The 27,364-nt window shown below is 37.8% G+C and overlaps 2 protein-coding genes across 2 annotated transcripts; one reads left to right on the plus strand and one right to left on the minus strand.

Moving 5' to 3' along the window:
* Positions 1 to 1,012: 1,012 nt before the first annotated feature.
* Positions 1,013 to 26,098, minus strand: LOC117930429 (putative GPI-anchor transamidase). The gene is made up of 11 exons (XM_034851094.1): positions 25,888 to 26,098; positions 24,341 to 24,382; positions 24,075 to 24,219; positions 9,896 to 10,125; positions 9,341 to 9,398; positions 6,175 to 6,252; positions 5,892 to 5,980; positions 2,894 to 2,975; positions 1,972 to 2,163; positions 1,736 to 1,878; positions 1,013 to 1,443 (listed from the first exon to the last, which is right to left on the minus strand). The coding sequence occupies exons 1-10, from the start codon at positions 26,046 to 26,048 to the stop codon at positions 1,738 to 1,740; spliced, it is 1,218 nt and encodes a 405-aa protein (XP_034706985.1). The 5' UTR covers positions 26,049 to 26,098; the 3' UTR covers positions 1,013 to 1,443; positions 1,736 to 1,737.
* On the plus strand, positions 14,400 to 15,919 carry LOC117930430. Its single transcript, XM_034851095.1, has 2 exons — positions 14,400 to 15,410; positions 15,689 to 15,919. Exons 1-2 carry the CDS (start codon positions 14,408 to 14,410, stop codon positions 15,724 to 15,726), a joined length of 1,041 nt encoding a protein of 346 aa, XP_034706986.1. The 5' UTR covers positions 14,400 to 14,407; the 3' UTR covers positions 15,727 to 15,919.
* Positions 26,099 to 27,364: the final 1,266 nt, after the last annotated feature.

Genomic DNA, 27,364 nt, shown 5'->3' on the forward strand with positions numbered 1-27,364 from the left:
GAATTACTTTCAAAATCACTATTAAACAAATGCTTTTAAAGTGATGTTTCATGAAATTTTAGGAGAGATCTCGGTCTAGGATGAGACTAGGGTGGTGTTTGTTTTTTTGACTTTTTACTGAAAGCAATTTGTTTTCAAAATTTAGATTGTTTATTTTTTTACTTTTTCATGATTCATTATAAACTTTTTACTAAATAGAAAAAGCCAAAATATGTACATTTTTCTAAATAGAAAAAAATAACATATTGATTTTTCTTTACTTTTTAATACTTAATAGAAATAAAATATTACCAAAACAAATAACCTAATATTTAATACTATTAAGTATTAATGTTCTATTTAGAATTAAGTAAAAAAACAAACACCACCTAGGTTTAGTTCGAATAACATTGTCCAGGTTTTGCTAGAATTTAAAGGCTTACTTGGAAAGATGTATAAAAATAATTATTAAAAAACGATTTTTGAAACCGGTTTTAAAAATTGTTTTTAATTATTTTCAAGAATAAAAATTTATTTGGAAACTTAAATATAAAAATTAGTTTTTGGAGCTTATTCTCAATGAAAGTAGCACATATCTATATACAATACAAACACTTTTTTTTGCATAAATTTTATTTAGAATCCATGGTGACTTAATAATGAAGACTAAATATTTTAAAAAATAAAAAATAAATTAGACATACATTATCATTTCTTTTATATTTATCATGTAGATTCAAATTAGATGGATCATTAATTTAGTAATATCTTTCTAATATATTTTTTTTTTAAAGTTTTGATCAATTTCCATCTTATCAGTCTTTTTTTATTTTATTTTATTTATTTATTAAAACTCCCGTATAATATTTCCAATACTTCCCAACATTTCGTAAAATCCATCCATCAATATTTTCATAATTTCCTAAATTTTAATCCTTGAGAAAAGAAACATGATAACACAAACAATTTATTTATTTATTTTCTTTTTTTTTTCCTTTTACCTCAGAAGTTTTGTGGCATAACAAACAGATAGATCAAAGAATCAGCAAAGAGAAACAGTCATTACAAAAATTTGAACTTCATCACTACCCTAACAAGCAACCAAATTGACTACAAAATTATCAGGCTCTTAAAATCTGCAATATATTTTTGCAAGCAGCACTGCCCATTGTCAAATTTGTAGCAGGCTTCTATCAATGTCATCATCTGGGCATACATCGGTACAAATAGAGAAAGAAAAATTATAAATTCAAGATTTTCAACACTAGTCATTGACATATGTGGTTAGCAACTTTCCCAAGTAGGGTATCAAGTGTTAGTCAAAGGTGTTTGATTTTGGTTCTCTGACCCAACCTTGTCCAGTGTCCACCATGCCGGTCTGCTCATCAAGCAATGGTTAGGCAGTAACATACATCCCCTATTGCATCCTCCAATGCTCAGATCTTCATACTTGCAGTTAGTTTTCTGTAATACATTTTTCCAAGATCAGGTGGATCAGTTGTATCAGAGTTTGTTTGGCAACATTTTCGAAAATGGTTCTCAAAAAACAGCTTTTAAGAACAATTCTTAAAAATAATTCTTAATTGTTTTTAAGAATAATATTCTGTTTGGGAACTCAATAGGCTTTGGAGGCAAAGGGTAATCAAATCCAAAATTTTAGGGTGTGTTTGGATTTTCCATGAATATGCAAAACATTCAAGTACATTTTTCAGCATTTGGATAAGAAAGAAATCAAACAACTGATGCTACTACAAACCTTCAATGTGACAGCCAAGTGAAAACAGCTACTAGTGGGAGCATTATTACCAGTCCATAATTCACCAAAATATCAACATCTTCAATCTTTTCAGCTTTGTTGAGAAAAGTACACCATAAATGTTCAAAAACACCAAGTTGATCCTGCAACATGAGTGCCTTGCCATCTTTCAAATCACTGCATGAAATACAAAAGAAGATATGCGGATGACTATGAGGAGGTATTACAGAGCTCACCTTTGTGTTTGAGTTATTAATTTGATCCTGAACATTTGAACTTGTTAATGTTCTTCGCTTGTCCAGCCCAACTGATTGATCCAATGATAATTTGATTTTATCCTTGTCAGAGTTTTTGCCTGAGGGGGCCCTATAAGCAGAGACAGTGTGAATTGTTTCCATGACTGAGCCAAAGAAGTTTGTTACAGGTACCTAGAAAGAGAGATCAGTGAGAGTCGTGTAAAAGTGGACAATTGATCTTGGGGCTTGGCTTGAGTGGTGAAGGGTTGATGTAGAGATGGGGAATGAAGGGGAAGGGGTTTCACAAGTCCATTCACAAATAAATCAAGTTTTCAATAAAAGAAAAATCTGGAAGTGGTCAATCATGATTGGGTTGCAAGGGCTAATCAACCGTCATATCTTGGAGCGATTTGATCTAACTCATTTTCCTGCAGGTGCAATATAAATGGAAACAGAACTTTGTGTTTGATTTGTCTTACAATAAGCCCTAACCTTGTGGCACCTTGTAGCTTACAATATTGTCTTTGGTTAAGAAAAGGCAAGAGAATGATTTTTGGGCTTTCTGTGAAATTGAATATTGTACAATAACATTTTTGTTTAAAATTTACCAAGAAAAAGAAGTCCAGGTACCCTGTGCTCAATTTGCCCAAAAACACATTAGCTAATTCTCGATCAAAATGCAAAACACAATCTGGCAAAGAAACAAAGAGACTGGCAGCAAAGATTCCTGCTAAGAATTTTGAGACAGTGGACCACGTAAAGGTGATGAAACCCCCCGATCTTTCACACAAGGGGATTCTTTAACAAAGGATGCCGTGATATAATTCATTTTACCTTGCAAACATGAATATAGACAAACAATACCAATAAATTTAGAATAAGAAGATTGGTAGCATCAGAGCTTAGTCTGAAACATGCATACCTCCTCCAACCGTCTTTCGTATAAATCCATTCGGTAATAAGCTGTTGACATCAACATATTTGGATTATATGAACCAAAAAGACTGCAAAACAACCACAAACCCATAAATTACTTGGTTAGATGTATTGAACAAACATTTAAATCACATGATGCCACATTAAACAGCTAGAACACAAAAACATGCATCATATTCATTTTCTTTGATTGAAACAACATCCCAAGAAGGCATCTGTAGACATTATTCATTTGTTTTCTCTACATGAGCAAGGGCTGAAAGATTGTATAAATTTCAATTGTCTTTCCTTTTATCAACAAACAGAGAATAATGATAGGGGCCTCATAAAATGGCTGTCACACAGGTACACAAGAAGAAAGATTTGACAACAATACTTTTTAGGTCCAGTTCCAAACACCAAAATGAAGCTTAGGTAAGGTGTTCCTCCCCAAACTTTCCATCTTCTCTTACCACCAAAATGAAAAAAAAGGGCTTCCTCTCCACTTAGACGATGACCACTTCACTAACTCAGGCAGCACCCCTGAGACCCCAGGGGGAGGATAAAAGCAGTGATCATAGACTACGAGCCATCCCACGGTGGTTGAACAGATGACTAGCTGGTACTCTTGTTTGCACAAGCAACATCAGTCACAAAAATCCTGAACAAATAAAAGCTAGTCAATGGTAAGGATCTTCTGCCAGAATGCCTCACCATATGACAAAACCAACCTTAGATGAAGCATTTGACCCCCATACTGCCAGCAAGGGGAAAGAAATATAGGCCCACAAAGAAAGCTTCGGAATTATTTGACCAAAAGAAATCACTACTGAAGGGATCCATAATAACTTACCCTTACTATCCTCGAAAACTGCTATTTCAGAAAGATTTGATATAAAGCATCCACCAACTCTAGTTCCCAGTCACGGAAACTTCCAAGGAACCTGAGATTTCAATGACCAAGAATTCCCTTTACACTCCAAGAATTGGCAACCACAGCATCCATGTTTGCTGCAATTCAACACCTCTGGTCCTTTGGTGAGGATTCTTAACATCAGACATTAGGCCATAACTTTGTCTTTCCCCCATTTTCCATGGATGCTAGTTTGGGCCTACAAAGTCATCCCACCTCTTTTAATGGCTTTCCACAAACCTAAATTGATGGACCTCCTGTCAATGATTGAACACCAACCACCATCCCCCTCTCCAAATTTCCCCATGATATTGACCCTGTCAGCTCCAAACATCCAAAGCAACTTTCCTAACAAACCCTTATGTTTCCATCAGAATAAGAGCTTCTGGTTTTTGTTATACCAAAATTGGGGTAGAAAAAGTTCCGGCTAAATAAACCATGAGTGGATGGGATTTAATATTTATCATCATTTGACCAAGTCATTCATCATCATTTGGAAGATAAGTTCATGCATCACAAGCACAACTCTGATGGAAAGGAGTAGCAGAAAATAGTACCAAGGTCTAGGAAGGTAGAGGTATAAAATTCAATAGAGTAAATAACTCCAGAACCTTTTTTCACTCTTTTTCCCTGAAAAAAGGGATACATCAAAATGGAAAAGATACTTGACTAGGAGGAATGGCAGAAGATTCTGGTTTGTTATACAACAGACAAATTACTAGAATTTTTAGATCATTGGTTCAGCCACTATGTATGGACTTCTGATAGATAGTCAGGTATACATATTGTCAGAAGTTCATGCCTTCAGGGAGAAAGCATCTTGAAACTTCCAGGGCCATCCAAACTGCAATTTGCATCTGAATCCTGGTGGATAAATAGGGTTTTATTTTTTACTTTTACAGGTATTGCATAAAATAGGGCTTGAAATTGCAGTAAGACTCTTCTTCTTTGGGAACTCTTAATGGGTGTTTTCACTGCATCCACAGATAAAACCCCCTTCCATGGTTGTCAAAGGTAAAAATGCATAGGTGGGGTTACATGATGGTTTGCTAGAAGGACAAGTGCAGGTACCTAGGCAATTCCCAGGTGAAATAATAATTGAAATGAAAATAAAATAAGAAAAAGATAATTTTTTTTATATTATAATATCAAGCATTAAGTGATGAAAACCCAAAATAAATAAATAGAGAAAAATTGACTATCTAATTGAAAGTACCAAGGAATTACTTCCCTGATTTACGAGATTGTATAGCTGTATGAAATTAATTTCCTGGTTTCCCAGATTGTAAAGTTGTATACTTTCTTATTTTATTTTCCCTAATTTGTAGGGTAAAGAATTTATCGAAATTAGTCAACTTCCTGATTTTGTGTAATTTAGTTTCTTAATATTGTAGGATTGTACACGATAAATGGTGTGTCATTTTCTTAAAAATGAATCAATAATAAAATAATTATTTTCACATGGTATCATAGCCTATTCAAGGTCTCTTAGTACTCTACTAATTTTTTCATTTTGGAGCAATGTAGACTAGATTTTCTCTTCACAAATTGCTAGTCCAACCACTTGCTTGTCATGCAAGGAAGAACTCTTTGCTCTCCACAATGACATAATACTTCTCCCAACTAATAACATAGTATAAAAATCCTGCACAAGCTTATTTCTATAAACACAACGACATGCAAAACATGCTTAGAAACACCAAGTATGCTCAAATGACATCCTATTTCTGTCTATAATCAATCCAACTAACTTCTTCCTAGATAGATATCTAACCATAATTCCAACTTTCATGTCACAAATTTACACTCCACATTTTCTTTTTAAATGCATTGGTAGTATGACAATTCCAAGGGACATAAAAGACATGCATTTAAAAATGAAAATTTCATAAAATCAAATCTTCTACAAAAGGCAACCCATAAAGGGGCAAAGAAAAGTGTATCCTAGAAAATCTAAAACAATAAAAGAATTGGCATAAAAAATAACAAAAAAATTGGCAAAAAGGGTGGAGAGACTTTGGAGACTACATATTGAAATGAAAAACTACTATTTTCTATTTTGTTACAAGCATAAAGTTTTACCACAATATACCTGCTCAATGAAGCATTATCATACATATTTAGCTTCTCAAAGAAGGCAAGCGTGTAAAAAGTGAAGCGATCTACAACAGAAACACCAACCTACATCAAAGAAACAGCTTACATATAAGGATAAATATATGGTGCTCAAGAAGCTGAAAGTGAGACAAATATGGACCTATATATAAACTGTATGGTGGTGCAAGGTATAAATTGAAGTATGAAAATGGTAAAAATGCTGCTAAGATCACACCTATTTATCCAAAAGAAAAAAAAAAAAAAAGAATCACACTTACATCAGAGTCCAAGTGATGCGAGTATGAGTTTTCACCTTTCATGCTGCTTCCAATTGCCAAGACACCAGGTGAATGAAGCTGCAATACTCAACAAATTATAGTCATTCTGCATAAAGATTGATGCTTACAGATAACATCTTTTAGATACCTCTAAAACTACACTCAAAGCTGAGAATTTCCAAAACAATCCAGAATTGCATCAAACATTCCATAAATGGATGATGAAGTTCAGAAGCACAGACAATTTAGATAAATGTGCATCTTCAAAAAGCAAAAGCAAAAGCAATTAACTTCTACAGAAAATCCAATGCTTAGAATAATGTTTAAGCAAAGGTACTCAGGATGGAAGAAATATCTTTCAAAAGAAGTATCGTCTTATGCGGCTCCTGTACTTATTTGTATTGCTTTTTTGAAGTACAACTTTGGTGAGAGATAGACTTTGGAGGATATGAAGGAATTTTTACATGAAGGCATGGATGAGGAAGAGAAATATCATTTAGTGGTGGTGAGATGAGGTATGTTTCCTGTGAGAGTTGGGACTCCTGAAATAGAAGATTAGGTTATTTTTATAAAGTTTTTCGTGTAGGTGAGGATGGAAGTCTGTGGAGGAGTGAACAGAACATAATTCTTCATTGTACACAATATAAATTCGATACTTAGCTTGTCTAGAACTTGAAGACATCTACCCTTTCCTTTTATTTATATTCTTATCTTGATATTCTTTTTAAAAATGAACTTATACTTACATGTTGTATCTGAGTCTTACGCCTCATTATAATGACAAAAGTGCATAATGTAAAAAAAAAGGTGTAAAAAGGATTGTAAAGACAAAACCTTAATTTGGCACATGTTGGAGGATGCAGACCCTACTTGGCACTTCAAGTGACTGAGCTTGGCTTATCTTAGGATTTTATGCTTTTAGTTCAATTTTCTAGAGTTCGTTCAAGGTCCAATGGAGTTGAGATATTTGGGAATTTCATCTTCATAGGTTTGGCTGTAGTAGCAGCCCATGAGTTTCTTTCCTCAATGAATGGGCTCAGTTGTGTTACAGGCCCTACAAATGTGGTTTTTACTACTTTTAGTTTAGTTTTACAAGTTTCCAAATATTAAGGCTCTAAATTTTTATAGGAGATATTAACTTCTCCAATTTTGGAATATTAGTCAAATTATAATTAAGAGTTGACCACCAACCTATACAAACAAAATGCTCTCCTTTTATTCAATAGAGAGACCAACCTAGAAATTTTCCCACAGCAATTAATGCTCTTGAAACATTGATCGGTGTAACCGTAACCCTAAGTGTGAAGCCTAATGGAATCTATGACCCTGAGAATATTTTTATTTTCTTATTTTTATACTGATTTTTACATTGTTTTCTTATTTTTAACCATAAACACTCATAGCTTCCCTAATTTTTAAATCCCTAAAATTTTTATAGCCCTAACCTTCCTCGCACCTTAAAGCCAAAAAGCCAGCAGACCTATCCCAAAAATATTGCTGAATGGTTCCCGTGACATGTTCCGAACTCCAGCTCTGTCTTTTAAACCTGGGCCTGTTCTTACCATATTTCACCTGTAAAGGCTAGATAGTTTTTTTTCCACCATTGGCGGCCACAAAATTTAAATCATATATTTGGGAACAATTATATAGCTGGGGCTGTTTAGTCATATGTTATTTTCTGATAAGAAATAAAGATAATATCATCAACATATGAATATGTAAAAAGAAGGATGAGGAATCCTTCCAAGATGAAAGAGGAGCAAAAGAATAAAGGAGCAAAATGATAAAAAGAATAAAATAAATGGTAAAGAGGGGGGTGTAGTGGGGTGTGCTTGCCTGTAAAACCCAAAGCATAAGAGGCTTCCCACTTAACCAATCTATAAGGCTTCCTAATTTTTCTGCTGTATGCTTCCAAGAGAATGAACAGCCTACTTCTGTAGACAGTGTCACTATCCTCTGCATCCAATTGTCATATCTCTGAGGTCCCTCTCCTCTAATGAGTCATCCAAGAAAATACAGTGGATGAATCCCTCTCTACCAAACTACCAGAAAGAATGATCAGTTTTAACTCTCTTACACCACCTAGAACTGCTAAGATCTCTCCCTTAACTGTTAAGCCAAATCCAACTGACTGTGAGAAAGGCCTGATTATCCTGGCTTTGTGGTATTAAAGAGGCCCCCAATCTCCATCAAGATGCCCAAAACACACCCATCAAACTTAAGCTTATGGTGGCCAACTGGTGGTGGAGGCCACTCAGCTCTAATAACTATTTCTCTTCCATGAGGTCATCAAATAGGATGCCAATTCAGAAGAACAAGGACAAACTACCAAGTTACAAGCACCTGAGCATAGTAGGGGGGAAACAATCTCCCATAAATGCCCTACTAATCACCTTCTGTCCTGGAAGATTTTGGCATTCCTTTTATGCCAGATAACCCACAAAATAGATATGATGACCCTCCTCTACAATGTACTCCAGCTCAAGCTCCTACTAAATTCCAGAAGGGAAGTAATCAAGAGATCAGTGATGCTGCTAGAGATGGCCATTATACATTTATCCTCACTTCAATATATCTGATATATGCCTTTTCTAAAACCCACCACATTATCCTCCTAAGGCTGGGAAAACATGGCCAACCATTAGTAATAAATATGGTAATGCAATGATTTTCTTAGCATCCAATTCAATAGCTATAGAAGATGAATGAGATCCTGAAGTAGTGGTAGATGAATCTTCTAAATTTCAATGAACAAGCAGCTAAATGATTGTTTGTATAAGAAACAAATATTAATGAGTTATCCTCCAAGCCAAACTAAATAAAAAGATTGTTGTGCTCTCTCAGCAATATGAACTGAAAAGCTATCATTTAACTGAAAAGCCAAACTAAACTAGTTATCCTTCCACTATATGAATAAACTAGATTGCATCCAGAAAACTTAAAAAAGAATATGAGTGAATTGAATATTACATATGCAAAACATAATCCAATTTGAAATCATTCAGACCTAACTGAAAAGCCATCATTTAACTGAAAAGCCAAACGAAGTGAGTTATCCTCCCACTATATGAAAAACTTGATTGCACCCAGAAAACTTAAAAAAGAATATGAGTGAATTGAATATTACATATGTAAAACATAATCCAATTTGAAATCTTTCACAGACCTGTGAGAAGAGAGTGGCAGCTTGGCAAGTGTCTACCATTATTAACAACTCCTTGAACCTAACATTATAATATCACCAACAATATATGAGCTTATTAGCTGGAAGCAACCACTAATATTGACCAGTCACAAAGTTGTGCAATTAAATGAGCCAATTAACTGATTGTATATAGAAAATTTTTTCACAGATATTATTCAGAGTAAGATTGAACCTTAATTCATATTCATCCAATAACTACATTTTTAAATTTAAAACTATTCTTTTTACTGGTAACATTTTTTTTCCCCCATTTTTTGTCATTGCTAGGACTCAAACATGGAACCCCCTCTCATCTCCACCCAACACTTTCCCATTGAAGCCAGGTCTCAAGGGCAATTTTTTTAATTTAAAACTAAAGGGAGTGTTATTCATATAGGTTTGGAGAATGGGATAACTAAAAGTTGTTATAGCCATTACAAAGCATTTTCTTTTAGTTCTATTCCAAGAAAAAAAATTCTACAAACATAAAAGCAACAAACATAAAAGCAACAAACATAAAAATAAATATTCTCTCACCTACGCTTTTCTTTCATCTGTTTCACTGCATCAGCTAAATCATGACTCTGAAGCTCTTCAGAGTCCTGAAATTTTAGAAATTCATCTCCCCCATGCCCTGTCATATACAGAAGAATGTGGCTTCCTTCATCACTTAAAAGACGCTTTGATCTTGGAACAGCTGTCTCATGACGCCCAGTCAAGACCCGTAAAAAGTTTTCAACTGTCACTTCATAACCTCGATAATCAACCTGGGGATTTGCAGGATAATAAATCAGTATCCACTCCAAGATACACAGGTGTAGAAAATTGTACAACTATAATTGAGAAATGCGAAAATGTTTCTTTATATATCGCTGACAGCTGGATAAACTAAATTTATCGTAAATCCAGAAAAGGGAGACATGCTTGCAGTTAAGGATGCCCATATAACATTTGAAATCAATATAATCATCAACATGATAGAAATATTCACATGTCTCTGATGGATTGGAAATTTTTTTTTTAAAAAAGTAAAAGACAATATTTTTATGCCTCTAGGACCAAAAATTTTTAAAAAGCAGCAAAAGAGCCAGAATATTCTCATGTCTCCAAAGAATTGCACAATATTTAAAAAGATGTAAAACAGTCAAAAGTCTTCATCAAGTTATTTTAAAGAGGATTTAGAGATATGTATGTATGTACGAATGTGTGTATTAAAAAGTCGCAGTGGAGAATTCTTCTGAGTACTTTGTGAATAAATATTAGAAATATTGCTCTAAAGAGTTTTTCTGATCATGCAAATTGAGTTAATTCCTCTAATGACTAAATTTTTAAGGATTAAATCCATTCAATAATCCTACTATACTTCCAGCTCTTGTATTGGCATTTAAAAACACTCAAGACAGCTAAGAGCATCAGTCTCTAGAGAAGACAATGAAATTGCATGAAAGAAAATAAAATAGCAAATTATGCAAGAAAGTTACAAATCTTCATGTTCATCAGAGGGTGAGAGGAGAATCTTGAGAGCAGATACGGGGTTTGGAGAATTTAGCCGTGATCCCACGGAGAATCTTACAAATGAGGAGCTTGAGATTATCTGCCGACTTTTTGTCATCCATTATGACAGGAGAATGAAATCTCTCTAATAGAGATCCATAGTCTAATCTTGTCAATAATAAGACACTAAATCCGTTCTTGCTAACCCATGTCCCTACAAAACTTGTACCAAGATGGTTTTTGACCACTGTATAGTCATTTCCCACCTTGACTACAGGGAGATGGGAAGACTCCAAAACTTTGGATATGAGATGCTCGATGACTGGTATTTATTACATAGAGCTTACATGCCATGATTCATGTGAAACCATTCATTGATTATGTGGGACATCTTGTGCCAAAAAGGGGCATCAACACTTTCTAAATTGGAAAAGAGGGTCTACAAAGTAGAAGCAAATAACCCTGAATTTTTTTTATAGGCAAGTTATAAATGTATATCAATAAGGAGAAGTCCATTACGTCTCAGGCCCATCTCATTGACAGTGGGCTTCTTTTAAAAGCCTGCCTCCTGCTTCCACCGGCCATAGTAAGGTTGGCAATCTGGAGTTAGAGTTCGTCAGATTCAGAGAAGAAGAAATTGGGAGAAGGCAGCAGCCGGACTTAAACCACCCAATGGCAGATAGGATGCTAGAGGAAGAAGCTGCGAGGTATGGATTAGTTATGAATTTGGGGGGTTTGAGGGCTCAAGGGTCATCCTCTTCTAACTTCTTTTATTTTGGTCGGACTCCGGAGTGGGAGTTTTACGACTATTTTGGGGCGCAAAGGGAGGGCATTTAGAATGGAAGTGGGTCACGAAGACCAAATGCAGAAGAGCATGTCAGGAGAGGGGATGGTTGTTGGGACTTGGTAGAGGTCAACAGTGTCGATCCCTTGGAAAGAAATTCGGGGTGGACTTTAGGCCTGACTGAATTCCAAGAGGGTAGGAAGGAAGAACGCTTAATTGGGAGGAGAATAGTTTGGTTAAGTTCAGTCATTTTCTGGGTTTCTCAACTGAAGGATTGAAGAAGGAAATATTGAGTTTCTTGGGCAAAATCAGGAAAAGGAGGGAGAAGATACATGGTAAAGGTTTGCTGGAGAATTCAAGATTTGAGAGGGAGCTAAAGAGGCTGGAGTGCTCTATTAATTATGAGGGGGACACCAAGAAGAAAGGCCTTAGCCAGGGTAGAGGGAACCAGAGTGCAGTTGTCCAATGAATTTAAGAATTTTGAGTTGGAATGTGAGGGGAGTGAATGATAGGTCCAAAAGGAAAGTAATTAAGTCCGTTGTCAGAAAAAAAAAAAGGTGGATTTGTTCTGTATTCAAGAGACAAAGATGCAAGTTATGACTGAAGGGGTGGTGAGGAGCTTAGGCCCGAGGAGATTCCTAGACTGGAGGGTGTTGAATGCTATGGGGACGGCAGGGGGTGTCTTGATTTGCTGGGACAAAAGATCGTTGGAGATTTTGGATTGGGAAGAGGGCCAATTTTCCATCTCCTGTAGATTCAAAAATGTGGGAGATGGAGGGATCTGGGTGTTTACGGGGGTCTATAGCCCTTTCTCCAGAGAAGAAAGGGAGAGCTTGTGGGAGGAGTTTGGGGCAATTAGAGGATTGTGGGAGGAGCCTTGGTGTTTAGGAGGCGACTTCAATACATTCCTGTACCATTCTGAAAGGAGTAGAAATGGGAGGATTACCTCAGCTATGAGGAGATTTGCCCAGATCATAGATGATTTAGGGCTAGTTGATTTCCCATTGCAAGGGGGATCTTTTACTTGGAGTGGGGGGCTCAACAATCAATCATGGGACAGGTTGGATAGGTTTCTAGCGACTCCCAGTTGGCTCGACCAATACAGTAGGGTTTATCAAAGAAGACTTTCCCGCCCAACCTCGGATTATTTCCCGGTTTTACTTGAAGGGGGAGGGCTAAGAAGAGGTCCTTCCCCTTTCAAATTTGAAAATATGTGGCTCAAAGCTGAGGGGTTGAAAGACCTGATAGGGGGGTGGTGGCAAGGGATAGTGGTTAGAGGCAGCCCTAGCTACAGGTTAGCTGTTAAACTGAAGGGATTGAAACAAAATCTAAAAATTTGGAACAAGGAGGTGTTCGGAAGATTGGAGAGAAATAAAGCTGAAGCTCTTCAGCAGGTGGAGCATTGGGATTTAGTGGAAGAAGAGAGAAGCTTAACAGAGGAGGAATTAAGCCGCAAAAAGGAAGCCAAGGAGGATTATGCAAAGTGGGTGTCGCTGGAAGAAGTGCACTGGAGACAGCTATCAAGGGAATTATGGCTAAGGGAAGGGATAGGAACACGGGGTTTTTCCACCGTATGGCCAATGCCCATAGGAGAGTCAATGCCCTGGATAAAATAAAGATAAACGGGGTGAGGCTTACAGAGGAACAAGAAGTGAGGGAAGGGATTGCAAATGGCTACCAGCAGCTTCTCTCTGAAAGCTCGGGTTGGAAGGCGGATATAGGGGGTCTATTGCTGAAGCAGATCAGTCATTCAGAAGCGGAAGCCCTTGAGCTTCCATTTTCTGAGGTAGAGATTTATGCAGCCTTAATGGGGATGAATGGGGACAAAGCCCCGGGTCCGGACGGATTCACGGTGGCCTTTTGGCAAAGCTGTTGGGAGATTGTTAAGGAGGATGTCTTGGATATGTTCAAGGAGTTCCATGAACAGAATTCCTTCATTAAGAGCCTAAATCATACTTTTCTGGTCCTGTTACCGAAGAAAGGAGGGGTAGAGGACTTGGGAGACTATAGGCTTATCAGTTTGCTAAGGGGATTGTATAAATTGTTGGCTAAGGTGCTGGCCAATAGGCTTAAAAAAGTGATAGGAAAGGTGGTATCTTCTTATCAGAATGCTTTTATTAAGGAGAGACAGATTCTTGACTGTCAAAGGACAGCTTTGCTGTCCACACCTTCCTTATTTTAGCCCTTCACACCTTCCTTATTTTAGCCCTCCACACCTTCCATATTTTAGCCCACACTTGCTGTCCACACCTTCCTTATTTTAGCCCTCCACACCTTCCATATTTTAGCCCACACTTGCTGTCCACACTTCTTTCCTTAATTTAGTCCACCCTTCTTTCCTTATTTTAGCCCACAATTGTTTCCTTATTTCTCCATTGATTATTCTGTACAGTTAGCATATATTATTTGATAGATTATAGTTTACATGTATAGGGCTAGAATCATGCTGTAATTTATTTGTTTTTATTTGCTTTCCATGTAAAGCATCCTTGTAAAGTCTATATATAATATACAAAACTCAAGGCCAAGGTATTCGGTCATTCACACAATATTTTGACATGGTATCAGAGCAAGGTTGCTAATTTTTCTTCCCTCAAATTCTTTTCTGTCTTTTCGGTTTCGGAGGTGCCTCTCGTATCTTTCGGTCAAGTCTGTGTTGATCCGTGCTGCACCCAACCACAACCATTTTTCTCAGTATTTCTGTGGTTGTTCAGTTTTCTTCTGGGATTTTTTTTGGTCCATCCTTTTGTCTCGGATTCTATTTATTTTCTATGGATTCCGCACCTCTGTGTGTTAAGTTTACAGGCATAAATTATTCTACCTGGGCATTTCAATTTGAACTTTTTCTCAAGGGAAAAGACCTTTGGGGTCATATTGATGGCACGGATGTTGAAAAACCATCAATTTTTGACAAATCTCAGGATGTTGGGTCTTCTCCTTCATGGGCTGTGCTTGATGCACGCATCATGCCTTGGCTTCTTGGTTCAGTGGAGCCTCATATTGTCACCCACTTGTGGCCCCATCGCTCCGCTCAATCTATGTGGGCTTATTTGAAGAAAGTTTATCATCAGGATAACGATGCTCGTCGCTTTCAATTAGAACATGCGATTGCCACGTTTCAACATGGTAGTCTTTCCATCCAGGACTACTACTCAGCATTTCTGACTCTTTGGCATGAATATGCTGATTTGGTTACAGCGGATGTTCCTATTGCTGCTCTTTCAACTATTCAGACTATTCACGCGACTACCCGGTGTGATCAGTTTCTTATGAAACTACGTCCGGAATATGAATCTGTCCGCTCCTCTTTACTGAATAGATCTCCTGTTCCCTCTCTTGATATTTGTTTTGGTGAGTTACTTCGCGAAGAGCAACGCCTTAGTACTCAAGCTATTTTGGAGCAATCTCATGGCAGTTCCGGGACGACAACTGTAGCTTATGCTGCCCAAGGCCGCGGACCACCTATGCATTCTAAAAACTTGCAGTGTTTTTGCTGCAAGGAATATGAGCATATTGCTGCCACTTGCCCTAAGAAGTTTTGTTCTTATTGCAAGAAGAAGGGTCACATTATCAAAGAATGTCGTATTCGCCCCCAGAATCGTCAGGCCCAAGCATTTCAGACTTCGGTTATTATCCCTCCTGTAGCAACTTCTGCAACACACGACTCTCCTTCAGCTGCGTGCTCTATTCCTGCACCTCCTGCACCAGATTACTGCACCCCAGAAATGGTGCAACAGATGTTAATTTCAGCATTATCAGCAATGGGGTTTCAAGGTAACAATTCTGCTAAACTCTGGTACGTGGACTCGGGGGCCTCTAATCACATGACTAATAATCCCACCGCTTTGTGTCATGTTCGGCCCTACGCTGGTCAATCTTCCATTCAGACTGCCAATGGCAGCTCTTTGCCCATAGCTGCTATCGGCGATGCCTCCTCTAAGTTCACTGACGTGTTTCTTGCTCCTCAGCTTTCCACGAATCTTATTTCTGTTGGCCAATTAGTTGATAACAATTGTGCTGTTAATTTTTCTGGTAATGGTTGTGTTGTGCAGGACCAGGTAACGGGGAAGCCGATCGCAAAGGGACCTAAAGTGGGGCGCTTGTTTCCACTATTTTTACCTGTTCCAGATTTTTCTCCACTTTCTTCTATTAAGTCTTTTGCTTGTAATAATGTTTCAGATCTTAGTATGGTGTGGCATCGTCGTTTAGGCCATCCCAATACTCAAATCTTATCTCATGTATTGAACTCTGATTTACCTGGTAATAAGGATCGTTATTCTTTATCTCTTGAGTGTGATTCTTGCAAACTTGGTAAAAGTAAAACTCTTCCCTTCCCTTTGCATGCAAGTAGAGCATCTCATTGCTTTGATCTTATCCATAGTGATGTTTGGGGACCTTCCCCGGTTAGTTCACATGAGAAATTTAAATATTATGTGACTTTCATTGATGATCATAGCAGATTTACTTGGGTCTACTTTCTTCGCTCTAAATCTGAGGTCTTTCGTACTTTCACTGAGTTTTTAGCGTATGTTGACAATCAATTTTCTACTTCTATTAAGACATTACGCACAGATTCCGGTGGTGAGTATTTGTCTACTGAGTTTCAAGCATTCTTGGCTTCTAAGGGTATTATTCATCAACGTTCATGTCCCTCTACTCCTCAACAAAATGGAGTTGCCGAACGCAAAAATCGTCATCTTTTAGATGTGGTACGTACTCTCTTGTTAGAATCTTCTGTTCCATCCATGTTTTGGGTAGAGGCTTTAAAAACTGCTACTCACTTGATTAATCGTTTACCTTCTCAAGTCCTACATATGGAGTCTCCCTATTTCCGCTTATTTGCTAAGCAACCTAGTTATGATCACCTTCGTATTTTTGGTTGTGTATGCTTTGTTCATTTACCTCCTCATGAGCGACATAAATTATCTGCTCAATCTGTTCGATGTGCTTTCTTGGGATATAATATGTGTCAAAAGGGATTTGTTTGCTATGATCCTACATTACATCGTACACGTATTTCTAGGAATGTTATTTTCTTTGAAAATCAACATTTCTTTCCTATATCCTCTTCTACTGTGTCATCCTCTTCTACTGTGGTCCTTCCCTCCTTTGAGCAACAGTTCTCAGATCTTCATCCAGTCAGTTCTCGCTTTCAACCAGGTATTGTGTATACAAGACGCTCCCGCCCACAGTCTCTTTCAGTGGCTCACCCGATATCTGATCCTACCACGCTCCAGATGCAGTCAGTTGCAGCACCTTCAGTACGTCGCTCTTCTCGAGTGTCTGTACCTCCGAATAGGTATGGATTTCCCTCTTCCAGTTCTGGCAATTCTATTTCAGCCCTTACTGCTGCATTGTCCAAATTTGATATTCCCACATGCTACTCACATGCTGCTAAGCATGATTGTTGGCGACAAGCTATGCAGGAAGAAATTGCCGCTCTAGAGGCCAATCACACTTGGGACATTGAGCCCTATCCTCCCACTATCGTTCCTCTGGGTTGCAAATGGGTTTACTCAGTCAAGGTCCGATCTGATGGAAGTTTGGATCGTTACAAAGCTCGACTTGTTGCACTTGGGAATAATCAGGAATATGGTGTCAATTATGAAGAGACCTTTGCTCCTGTGGCTAAAATGACTATTGTTCGTACGATTCTGGCTCTTGCTGCTTCCAGTGATTGGCCACTACATCAGATGGATGTAAAAAATGCTTTTCTTCATGGGGATCTTAAAGAGTGTATTTATATGAAGCCACCCCCGGGATTGTTTCCCTCTCCGACTTCACATGTGTGTAAGCTTCGTCGCTCTCTTTATGGTCTCAAACAGGCTCCGAGAGCCTGGTTTGATAAATTCCGCACCACTTTATTACAATTTTCATTCAGGCAGAGCAAGTATGACACTTCCTTGTTTCTTCGGAAATCAGACATGGGTATTGTTGTTCTTTTGGTTTATGTTGATGATATTGTGATCACTGGTTCCGATTCTGCTTTACTTGGTCAGCTCAAAACTCATCTCTCCGAGTCCTTTCATATGAAAGATCTTGGGTCTCTCACATATTTTCTTGGTCTTGAGGTGCATCATAGTCCCTTTGGTATTTCCCTCAATCAACATAAGTATGCGAGTGACTTGGTGGCTACAGCTGGTCTACAAGGGGCTACTTCTGTTGATACTCCCATGGAATTAAATGTCAAGCTTCGCAAAGAGGAGGGCGACTTACTTGCTGATCCCAGTTTATACAGGAAGTTGGTGGGTAGCCTTGTTTATCTCACCATTACTAGACCGGACATTTCTTTTGCTGTACAGCAAGTCAGCCAGTTCCTTCAGACTCCTCGTCATCTTCATTTGGCTGTCGTTCGTAGGATCATACGCTATGTTCAAGGCACTTCTACTCGTGGCTTGTTCTTCCCTGCAGGCAATTCTACTCGCCTTGCTGCTTATAGTGATGCTGATTGGGCTGGTTGTGCGGATACCCGTCGCTCCATCACTGGTTGGTGTGTGTTCTTAGGTGATGCATTGATATCTTGGAAAAGTAAGAAGCAAGACAAAGTCTCTAAGTCATCTACAGAATCTGAGTACCGGGCGATGTCTCTTGCTTGTTCTGAAATCATTTGGCTTCGAGGTTTGCTTGCGGAGTTAGATTTTTCTGAGACCGATCCTACACCTCTACATGTCGATAATACAAGCGCTATTCAGATCACGGCCAATCCTGTCTATCATGAGCGCACAAAGCATATTGAAGTGGACTGTCACTCTATCCGTGAAGCCTTTGAAGCTCGTGTTATCACTCTTCCACATATTTCCACCGACTTACAAATAGCTGATATCTTCACCAAGGCTCTCCCTCGTCATCGACATTGCTTGCTAAGTAGCAAATTGATGCTTGTTGATCAACCTGCATCAATTTGAGGGGGGCTGTCAAAGGACAGCTTTGCTGTCCACACCTTCCTTATTTTACTGTCCACACCTTCCTTATTTTAGCCCTTCACACCTTCCTTATTTTAGCCCTCCACACCTTCCATATTTTAGCCCACACTTGCTGTCCACACCTTCCTTATTTTAGCCCTCCACACCTTCCATATTTTAGCCCACACTTGCTGTCCACACTTCTTTCCTTAATTTAGTCCACCCTTCTTTCCTTATTTTAGCCCACAATTGTTTCCTTATTTCTCCATTGATTATTCTGTACAGTTAGCATATATTATTTGATAGATTATAGTTTACATGTATAGGGCTAGAATCATGCTGTAATTTATTTGTTTTTATTTGCTTTCCATGTAAAGCATCCTTGTAAAGTCTATATATAATATACAAAACTCAAGGCCAAGGTATTCGGTCATTCACACAATATTTTGACATTGACACCTCCCTAATTGCAAACGAGGTAATAGATTCCTGGCAAAAAAGGGGAGAAAAAGGCCTAATCTATAAATTGGACATTGAGAAGGCGTATGATAGCATCAATTGGCAATTTTTGTTAAAAGTTATGCAAAAGATGGGATTTGGGCCAAAATGATTGGGATGGATGTGGAGTTGTATATCCATTGCCAAGTTCTCAGTGCTGGTGAACGGTGTGCCAGCTGGGTTTTTCCCAAGTTCGAAAGGGTTACGGCAAGGAGACCCTCTTCCCCCCTACTTGTTTGTCATGGGAATGGAAGTGCTAAGTGTGCTTATCATGAGGGCCATTGAAGGGGGCTTTATTTCTGGTTGTAGCATCTGGAGAGGAAGAGGGCAGGCTGTCGATATATCCCACTTACTTTTTGCGGATGATACAATAGTTTTTTGTGAGGCAAAGAAAGAGTTTTTAACGTATTTGAGCTGGATCCTCTTTTGGTTTGAAGTGGCCTCAGGGTTAAAGATTAATCTAAACAAAAGTGAGGTCATTCTGGTAGGGGAGGTGGAAGGGGTGAATGAGATGGCTGCTGAAATAGGGTGTAGGGTGGGTCAGTTGCCTGCAATATACTTGGGGTTGTCTTTAGGGGCGTCTAATAGGGCCACTTCCGTGTGGGATGGGGTGGAGGAGAAGGTGAGGAGGAGGCTTGCCCTTTGGAAACGCCAATATATGTCCAAAGGAGGGAGAATCACTCTTATAAAGAGTACGTTGGCCAGCATTCCCTTGTATCAAATGTCGTTGTTCCGTATGCCAAAATTAGTGGCAAGGAGACTTGAAAAGCTACAAAGAGATTTCTTGTGGGGAGGGGCCAATGGGGGGAAAAAAGCACACTTAGTCAAGTGGGAGGTGGTGTGCACGGATAAAGAAAAGGGAGGGTTGGGATTAAGGAAGCTTGTTTGTTTGAACAAAGCTCTTCTAGGCAAATGGATTTGGAAATTTGCGCGTGCTAAGGAGGATCTTTGGAAGAAAGTGCTTGAGGCAAAGTATGGGCAAGAGGACTTTGGGTGGAGGACAAGGAAGGCAAATGGGGTGTTTGGAGTAGGAGTTTGGAAGGAGATTTTGAAGGAGTCCACTTGGTGTTGGGAAAATATGGTGTTCAAGGTGGGAAAAGGCAATAAAATCAGATTTTGGACAGATTCTTGGTGTGGGAATAATGTGCTGTCCCAAAGCTTCCCGGACCTCTTTTCCATGGCTGCCCAAAGGAATGTCACAGTGGAGGAAACATGGGATCAGAATTTGGGTCAAGGAGGGTGGAATTTAAGGTTTTTAAGGGCCTTTAATGACTGGGAGTTGGATATGGTGGGCAATTTGTTAGTTGAGTTGAGGGAGTATAGAGTAACTTTGGAGGAAGACTCGGTGATTTGGAAGGAAGGAGATGATAGGCTGTTTAAAGTCAAGAAAGCATACAGTGTGTTGGCAAGTCCTGTTGTCGCTGAGTTCCCTCAGAGCAATGTTTGGGCGGACAGAGTTCCAACCAAAATTGCTTTTTTTGCTAGGGAAGCTGCATGGGGGAAGGTCCTCACTCTGGATAGGCTGCAGAGAAGAGGGTGACAATTCCCTAACCGTTGCTTCTTGTGTGGGTGTGAAGAGGAAACGATCAATCATATTTTAATTCATTGTACAGTGGTAAAAGGGTTGTGGGATATCATTCTTGTGTTGTGTGGTGTTCAGTGGGTCTTTCCAGATTCTGTAAAGGAGGTTCTATGTAGCTGGAAAGGCTCAAAAAAAGGAAAAAATTGTGGAAGTCCATTCCGTTGTACATTTTTTGAACAATTTGGAAGGACAGGAATAGGCTAGCTTTTAGGGGGGATGTTAGCAGTTCAGAAGTTAAAAACTTCGTTTGTGTGCAATATTTGGGGTTGGGCTAAAGTGTATATTGGTATGGAGTCGAATTCCCTAATAGGTTTCTTGGAGTGGTTAGCCTCCAATTAGGGGTTGGGTTGTTTTGTTTTCTTGTTTGGAAGGCCATAGTCGCCTCATATACTCCCTATATGCTTTGCGGCTTTTTAGCCTTCTGTTAATATATGTGCTTGCTTATAAAAAAAAAATAAAAAAATGTATATCAATAAGCACCTAACGAGAAAGGGGTGCAACCTAGGTACAAAGAAGGTATATAAAGTGCATCAAAAGACAAAAAACAAAATAAGACAAAGGTCCTAAAGCTGCCACTACCATAAGCAAACAATAAACTCTAGAAAAGAAATGCTAATCTCCTCAATTCTTAGGTTGTTCAAACAGAATTCTGATGAAAGATTCTCAAGGCCCAAAATCCTATGGTTTCACTCTTTTCAAATTCACCAATACAAACAGAAATGTGTCATCTTCCATACCTTTTAGTATCTCTCACCTTTACAAATTACAATGCCAATTAAGCAAGAAATCCTTCACCAACCACACAAGCATCCAAGCATTTCAAATTGCGAGAACAAAATCTCCGACAAATTACAGGCTTTCCCAAAATGGATGAGAATATGGTTGATTGATTCCTCTTTATGCTCCACTAAGTTGGATTGCTAAAGTTGATTGGTCATCAAAATCTTCTTCCACACTATTTCCCAAAGAAAGAAACTAACCTCTAAAGAGGCCCTTGAACCCAGACTTCATTCATGGATCCATATAATGTGCCAGAAACCTCCAAAGATGATGACTTACAAAAGGATGTAAAGAGAAGTACCCACTTTCATGCCACCACACTAAATTGTCTAAAGAGCCCCCTTTAGCTCCCATCAACTATATTTGTTGAAGAAACAACTCCACCATCTCCAACTCCCAATCATGTAAATTCCTGGGAAGTAAGGAACTGCAATGATGTCTTCCAATCCTCTAAATCCAAACATTCACAACTCAAGCATTTATGTGAGCAGCAACACTAAACAATATAGGGAAGGCATGTTCTGGTGGGGAATTAACGTACCACATATCAAACCAAAACTTAGACTTGAGACCTATCTAAAACAAAAACCATCCAACCTTTCATAGTGTCTTGACAAGGACCTACTCTATACACCTTTGTCTCCTCATTGGGACACTAACCCCCAACCTTCTTTATGAATCTTCAAAATCATTTCCCAGGTGAAAGCCTAACCTGATGTCAAAATGCTTCTAATACATAACCCTCCTTTACCCTTATTTGAATAGATCATCAACCCTAAAGACACCTCCAGCCCCATCCCCTCCCCTTCCCCTCCCTCAAAAGGAAGTTACATTAAATCTTCTCCAACCAAGTATGCATCATCCTAGGAGTCACAAACAAAGACATAAGTAAATAGATAAGCTGGAAAAGGGTTACTTTTGATAATGTGAGCGTTCCATCCTTAGAGAAATGTTTTTTCTAGGTTGCTAGCCTTCTCTTAACAAAGCTTTAAAGGTGTATCCAAAGCCCTTAGGACAAAATGGGGTTTCATGAGTAAGAGGCATGGAGAATTCGTGGATCATCTCTTTCTGCATTGCTCAATAGCACTGACATTAGGGAACAAGTTGTTTGGACTGGCAAAGATTGAATGGGTTCCACCCAGAAGTGTGATGGAGATGCTGACTATTGCTTGTCAAGGTTTTGGAGGTCTTCCTAGGGAAAATTCACTGTGGGGAATTGCAATTCTCATCGAAATTAGTACTATATGGTGGAAGAGAAATGCAAGGATTTTTTAGGACAAATGGAGTACTTTGGAGGTAATATGGAATCTAATATATTTCTCCTCTTCTCTGTGGGAGACAACTAGTGCTCCATTTGCGGGCACTTGTTTCAGCATTATACTACTAAATTGTAACATAGTAAGCAAATCTACTAAGTTGGTTGGGGGGATATTCTCTACATGGATGCCTCCTCTAATGAGAAGTGTCCATTCGAATTTGATAGATGCTTTTTGGGTAACCTGAGACAATTGAGAACTAAAGGAACACTTATGAATCATAATGGAACATTAGTGAAAGCATTCTCTTGAATGTTGGGGTGGGTCTAGCAATTGATGTGGAGATTTTAGCATTAATGGAAGGACTAAAGCTGAGTGTTTAACCAACCTTCTAGTAGAAGGGGGTTTGTATTAGTGATACATTGGTAAATAAGGAGAGAAGCTTGCGGAGGTTTGATAGATGGCTGCACCAAATCTTTGACATTACTCTAGAGTTAGGGTGTTCAATCTATTGGATTCATTGGGCAACTAACCAGGTTGCAGATATGTTAGCAAAACGGGGAGCTATGCAGTTGATTCCTTTTGTAGGGGATTTTCTATCCCTTAAGTTCTTGAGTTCATATTTGTAACCATTTTTAGATGTGCATCTCTAACAATATCTAGAGTAGATAGTTTTTTCCCATTTTTGACCACAATTATATGGTCACTGACTCAAACCCTTTCTAAACCTGAAATAAGCTTGTTAGAGTTTCATGACCAATATTGAGAACCTAACCATGGAGATACACTTGATCCACCTAATTCAATTTTAACCTTCTAACCCATCGTTTGTAGAAAGAAGTCCTGGTTAACATGGTTGTAGGCTTTTTCTACATCCAGCTTGCAAGCCACCACTGCCATCAAACTCTTTTCCTTTTAGGAATTAATAGCATCATTCACTGTGAACATAACATCCAAGATTTGCCTAACTTCCAAAAATGCATTTTGAGAAACTAACACCACTTTTTCAATGACCTTAACCTTGTTCACCAAAGTCTGCCAAAAGTTTGTACATACCCATAATCAAACTAGTTGGCTTAAAATCATTAATATCCTTTTCCCACCCTTTCAATAAGTAAGACTTGAAGAGGCTCTTCTCTAAAATACCAAACTCATGAATGTCTTCCATGAATTTATAAAATTTGTAGTCCAACAACTTCGCAACCACTATCGTGCAAAGTACACTAAACATGGTGAATGTTTACAATTAATGTTCAATTATTTTGACTAATGCCATTATTTTAGTATGAATCTTAATGAAAAAACTTCTTCTTAGTGGAATGCTAATCTTTTACCGGTTTCTAATGAGACAAAAGCCAAATCTAACAATAAGTGTCTTTTCAAAAAATGAGCTAGGGCCCAAGTAAAGACACAAACTCACCTCAACATTATCTCCATACAAGTTAAGTCTGTGATTTTCATTGTTGAAGACTTGCGCTGGATACTTGTTTCTAGCATTGCAAGCCATGTCATCAGCCAGCATAAGTATTATCCTCTCATCAGGTATTCCTAGCCGTTTAACTGTCCTGAAGAACAAGAAAAAAGAAAAGAAAAGAAAAGAAAACGGCTCATTTACAAGAAAAAACGAAAAAAGAAAACTTCATGAACTGAAAGAAAGGAGGAAATAAAAAAGAGGAAGATGGTTACCTATACAAGGATAAAGTATTGGCCATATGCCTATAATTAAACCTGAAGAACAGTAGTATGATTAATGTCACAGTAAAATAAGAATGCATCTGTCTCAACTATCATGGGATCAAACTAGTCGATGATACAATACAATCAGACAAGAAAGTGGTTGGCAGCCATTGAGCTAAGAATTAAGAAGTTAAACAGCTTATTTTCACACCAAGAAGCTCACTGATGTGACTATTCTTCTTGTAAATAGCTCAAGGAAGATTTCATTTCTGATAGCTGACTCATGCAGCAGTTTATTAAGAAGAGGAAAGGTATAAACACATTATAATGAAAAAAATAGGCCTGAGAACCTCTTCCTTGTAAAGAAAGAAGTTAGCAGTTTGCTTTCATGACAAGAAGCTCACTGGTGTAACTATTCTTCACATAAATAAGTAAATAACTGAAGGAAGATTTTATTTTGTGACAGATTACTAATGCACGAACTTGTTAAGAAGGGGAAAGGTATAATCATGTTCCAATGCAATAATAGGCCTGAGGACCACTTACAAATTAAATAATGTTTCATGTGGAAGTACAAACTAAAGTTGAAAGCCAGAGTCTTTGCTCTTCGACAAAGAACGTAAAACTAAAAACCACACCGAATATTCAACACAAGCTGAGGCATCCTGTGTATTATGTATTCTCTCATCATTTCAAATCAAAGCAACATCCTTGGTGCATTGTCTATACACAAACTTAAGAATATCAGATATGGAATTTGCTGCAATTCAATTTTATTCTGTGTTTCATTTTTGTTTCTCATAGCATTTGAAGACAAATATTAATCCTTTAGACTGAATTCATTACTCCAAATAGGAAAAAATATAAATAAAAATGAACAATATCAATTCATGTAAAAAATGCTCTGCAAACAAAATAGACTAATTTAGAATGCTATGAAGAAGCAACTGGCCTATTTCAAACGTCATTATAAGATAATGGAATTAACTAATCACATAGACAATGGAGAACAAAGACGCCCGGTAGATTGAACTTCAATAGATGGGAAAAGTAGTTACTATACTCTCTAATCATTTGCAAAAGACAAGTAGAACCCAAATATATACTGCAAATTGTTTGCATACTCTGAGCAATACCAAAACTTCCCCAATGATCCTAATAACTAATGCAATGGTTTTCTCACTCATAATTTCATAATTAAATCTTACTAAAAGTATTCCTCATATTCCCCAATTAAATCTGAAATAATCCCAAATAATTGTAATATTTCTGAACAAGTTTGGAAATTCCCTAATAAGACAAATGAGTAATGCAATGGATTTGTCATTCATAATTTGATAAATGAATTTACTCAAACTCTCGCCCACATTTTCCCATCAGACCTGAATCCAAATATTTCCAATCTTTAATTTCCTCAATGTTGTCTGTTGTCAATAACAAATCAGAAGCGAGAAAACATGAAATTGGAGAAAAATAAAACATGGGTATTGTTCATCGTGGAAAAAAAGATGAATTTGATGCTTAAAATGAGAGGGAAGGAAGGGAAATGGAATTACCAGAAGCGAGAGGTGCAGACCAGAACAGCCCAGTTGTTGGTGTGCATAGTGGTGGAAGAAGAAGATGCCGAGGATGAACCATATGCAACCGAATTGCAGCAGAGATGGGTTGCAGACAAAATCAACAAGAGAAATGCTGTGAACCTGAAGAAGCTCCCCATCTTCAACACCCCAAAAAACAGTTCTACCTCACTGTCTCCCTGGAATCGATACAAAACCACGGAAGGCGTGTCCATTGAGTCGACTCGGACGAGGAATTGGTATATGGGCTTGATTCGGGTCGGGTCAAATCATATCGTATTTTTCTACCCGAGTATGGTTTTCATGATCCGCCAAGTTTCAACGGGTTAAAAGTCAATATCCGTCACCTATGGTCGTGGACATTGATTTTGGAATGTCTCACACCTAATAGAATATTTGAGATTAAAAATAGTGAACAAAGACCATCATATATTAAAAATAATTACTTATCTAAAATTTTTTAAATAAAGGAAAATACCATACACCATCAATATTTGAAATGATTATATTATATAGAACATCGATCAATGAGATACACTTTTGGTATACTCTATTGGTGGATGACTCGATGAACCATTAGCTTCAATTGATGAACTAGAGACAACATAGTGCTTTAGTAAGTCTTGTTTGGATCTCCTTCTAGCCAGTCTCCTATATGCCATTAGTATCCAAATAAACTTATTAAAATTAGACTTTTGAATTTGATTCATAATGTAAACATCATATGAAGAATGATATTGGAAAGCATGAGTGATAATGATATGTTGTCACTTTAAGTGTAAGACATGGCATAAATATTATGAGAATTAAATTATGAATAGCATGACAATGTCAACATATTTATATTATTGAAATCATAGTTTAAAAAGGCGCAAGATGCACCTAAGGTGCAAACTCCTTCTAGAGTCTTAAGATGCAAAGATACAACTAAGGCACAAGCTTTAGTGAAGTGAGATGCCCATTACGTATATAATTTTATGTAATACAATTAAATTTAATAATCATTTATTTGTTTTAAGTGCATATATTATCAAATATCATTCAAAAATTTAATTTAATAAAAAAAAAACTCGAAAAGGTACGCTTATTTTTCCTCCATTCTTTTTAGAGCTAAGCACACCCTAAATCTTACATCCAAGCACACTCTAAAACATAAGACATTAAAAAGAAGCCCTAGGCTATGAGGCAAGATGTGCTAAGTGGAAGAGAAAGCTCTTAATGATTTCTTTGGAGTAGAAGTTCTATGAGAACCTAAAGGGACGACCTTTGCATTGACCAAACCTTTACTTTGAATCACAAAAGGGTCATTTTTTTCCAAATCAAACTTGCTTAATCTTAATAAATGTGTTTACTTGAGTCTTCTTGGTCCTAGACCTAATGTGAGATTTCCTCCATTTTTTGTGTTCAAGACTTTATTCTTAAGGAAGTTAGATTCATTTGTTAGTCTATTCATATG

The sequence above is a fragment of the Vitis riparia genome, chromosome 14 (genome assembly GCF_004353265.1).
Source record: "Vitis riparia cultivar Riparia Gloire de Montpellier isolate 1030 chromosome 14, EGFV_Vit.rip_1.0, whole genome shotgun sequence".
Taxonomy (NCBI): domain Eukaryota; kingdom Viridiplantae; phylum Streptophyta; class Magnoliopsida; order Vitales; family Vitaceae; genus Vitis; species Vitis riparia.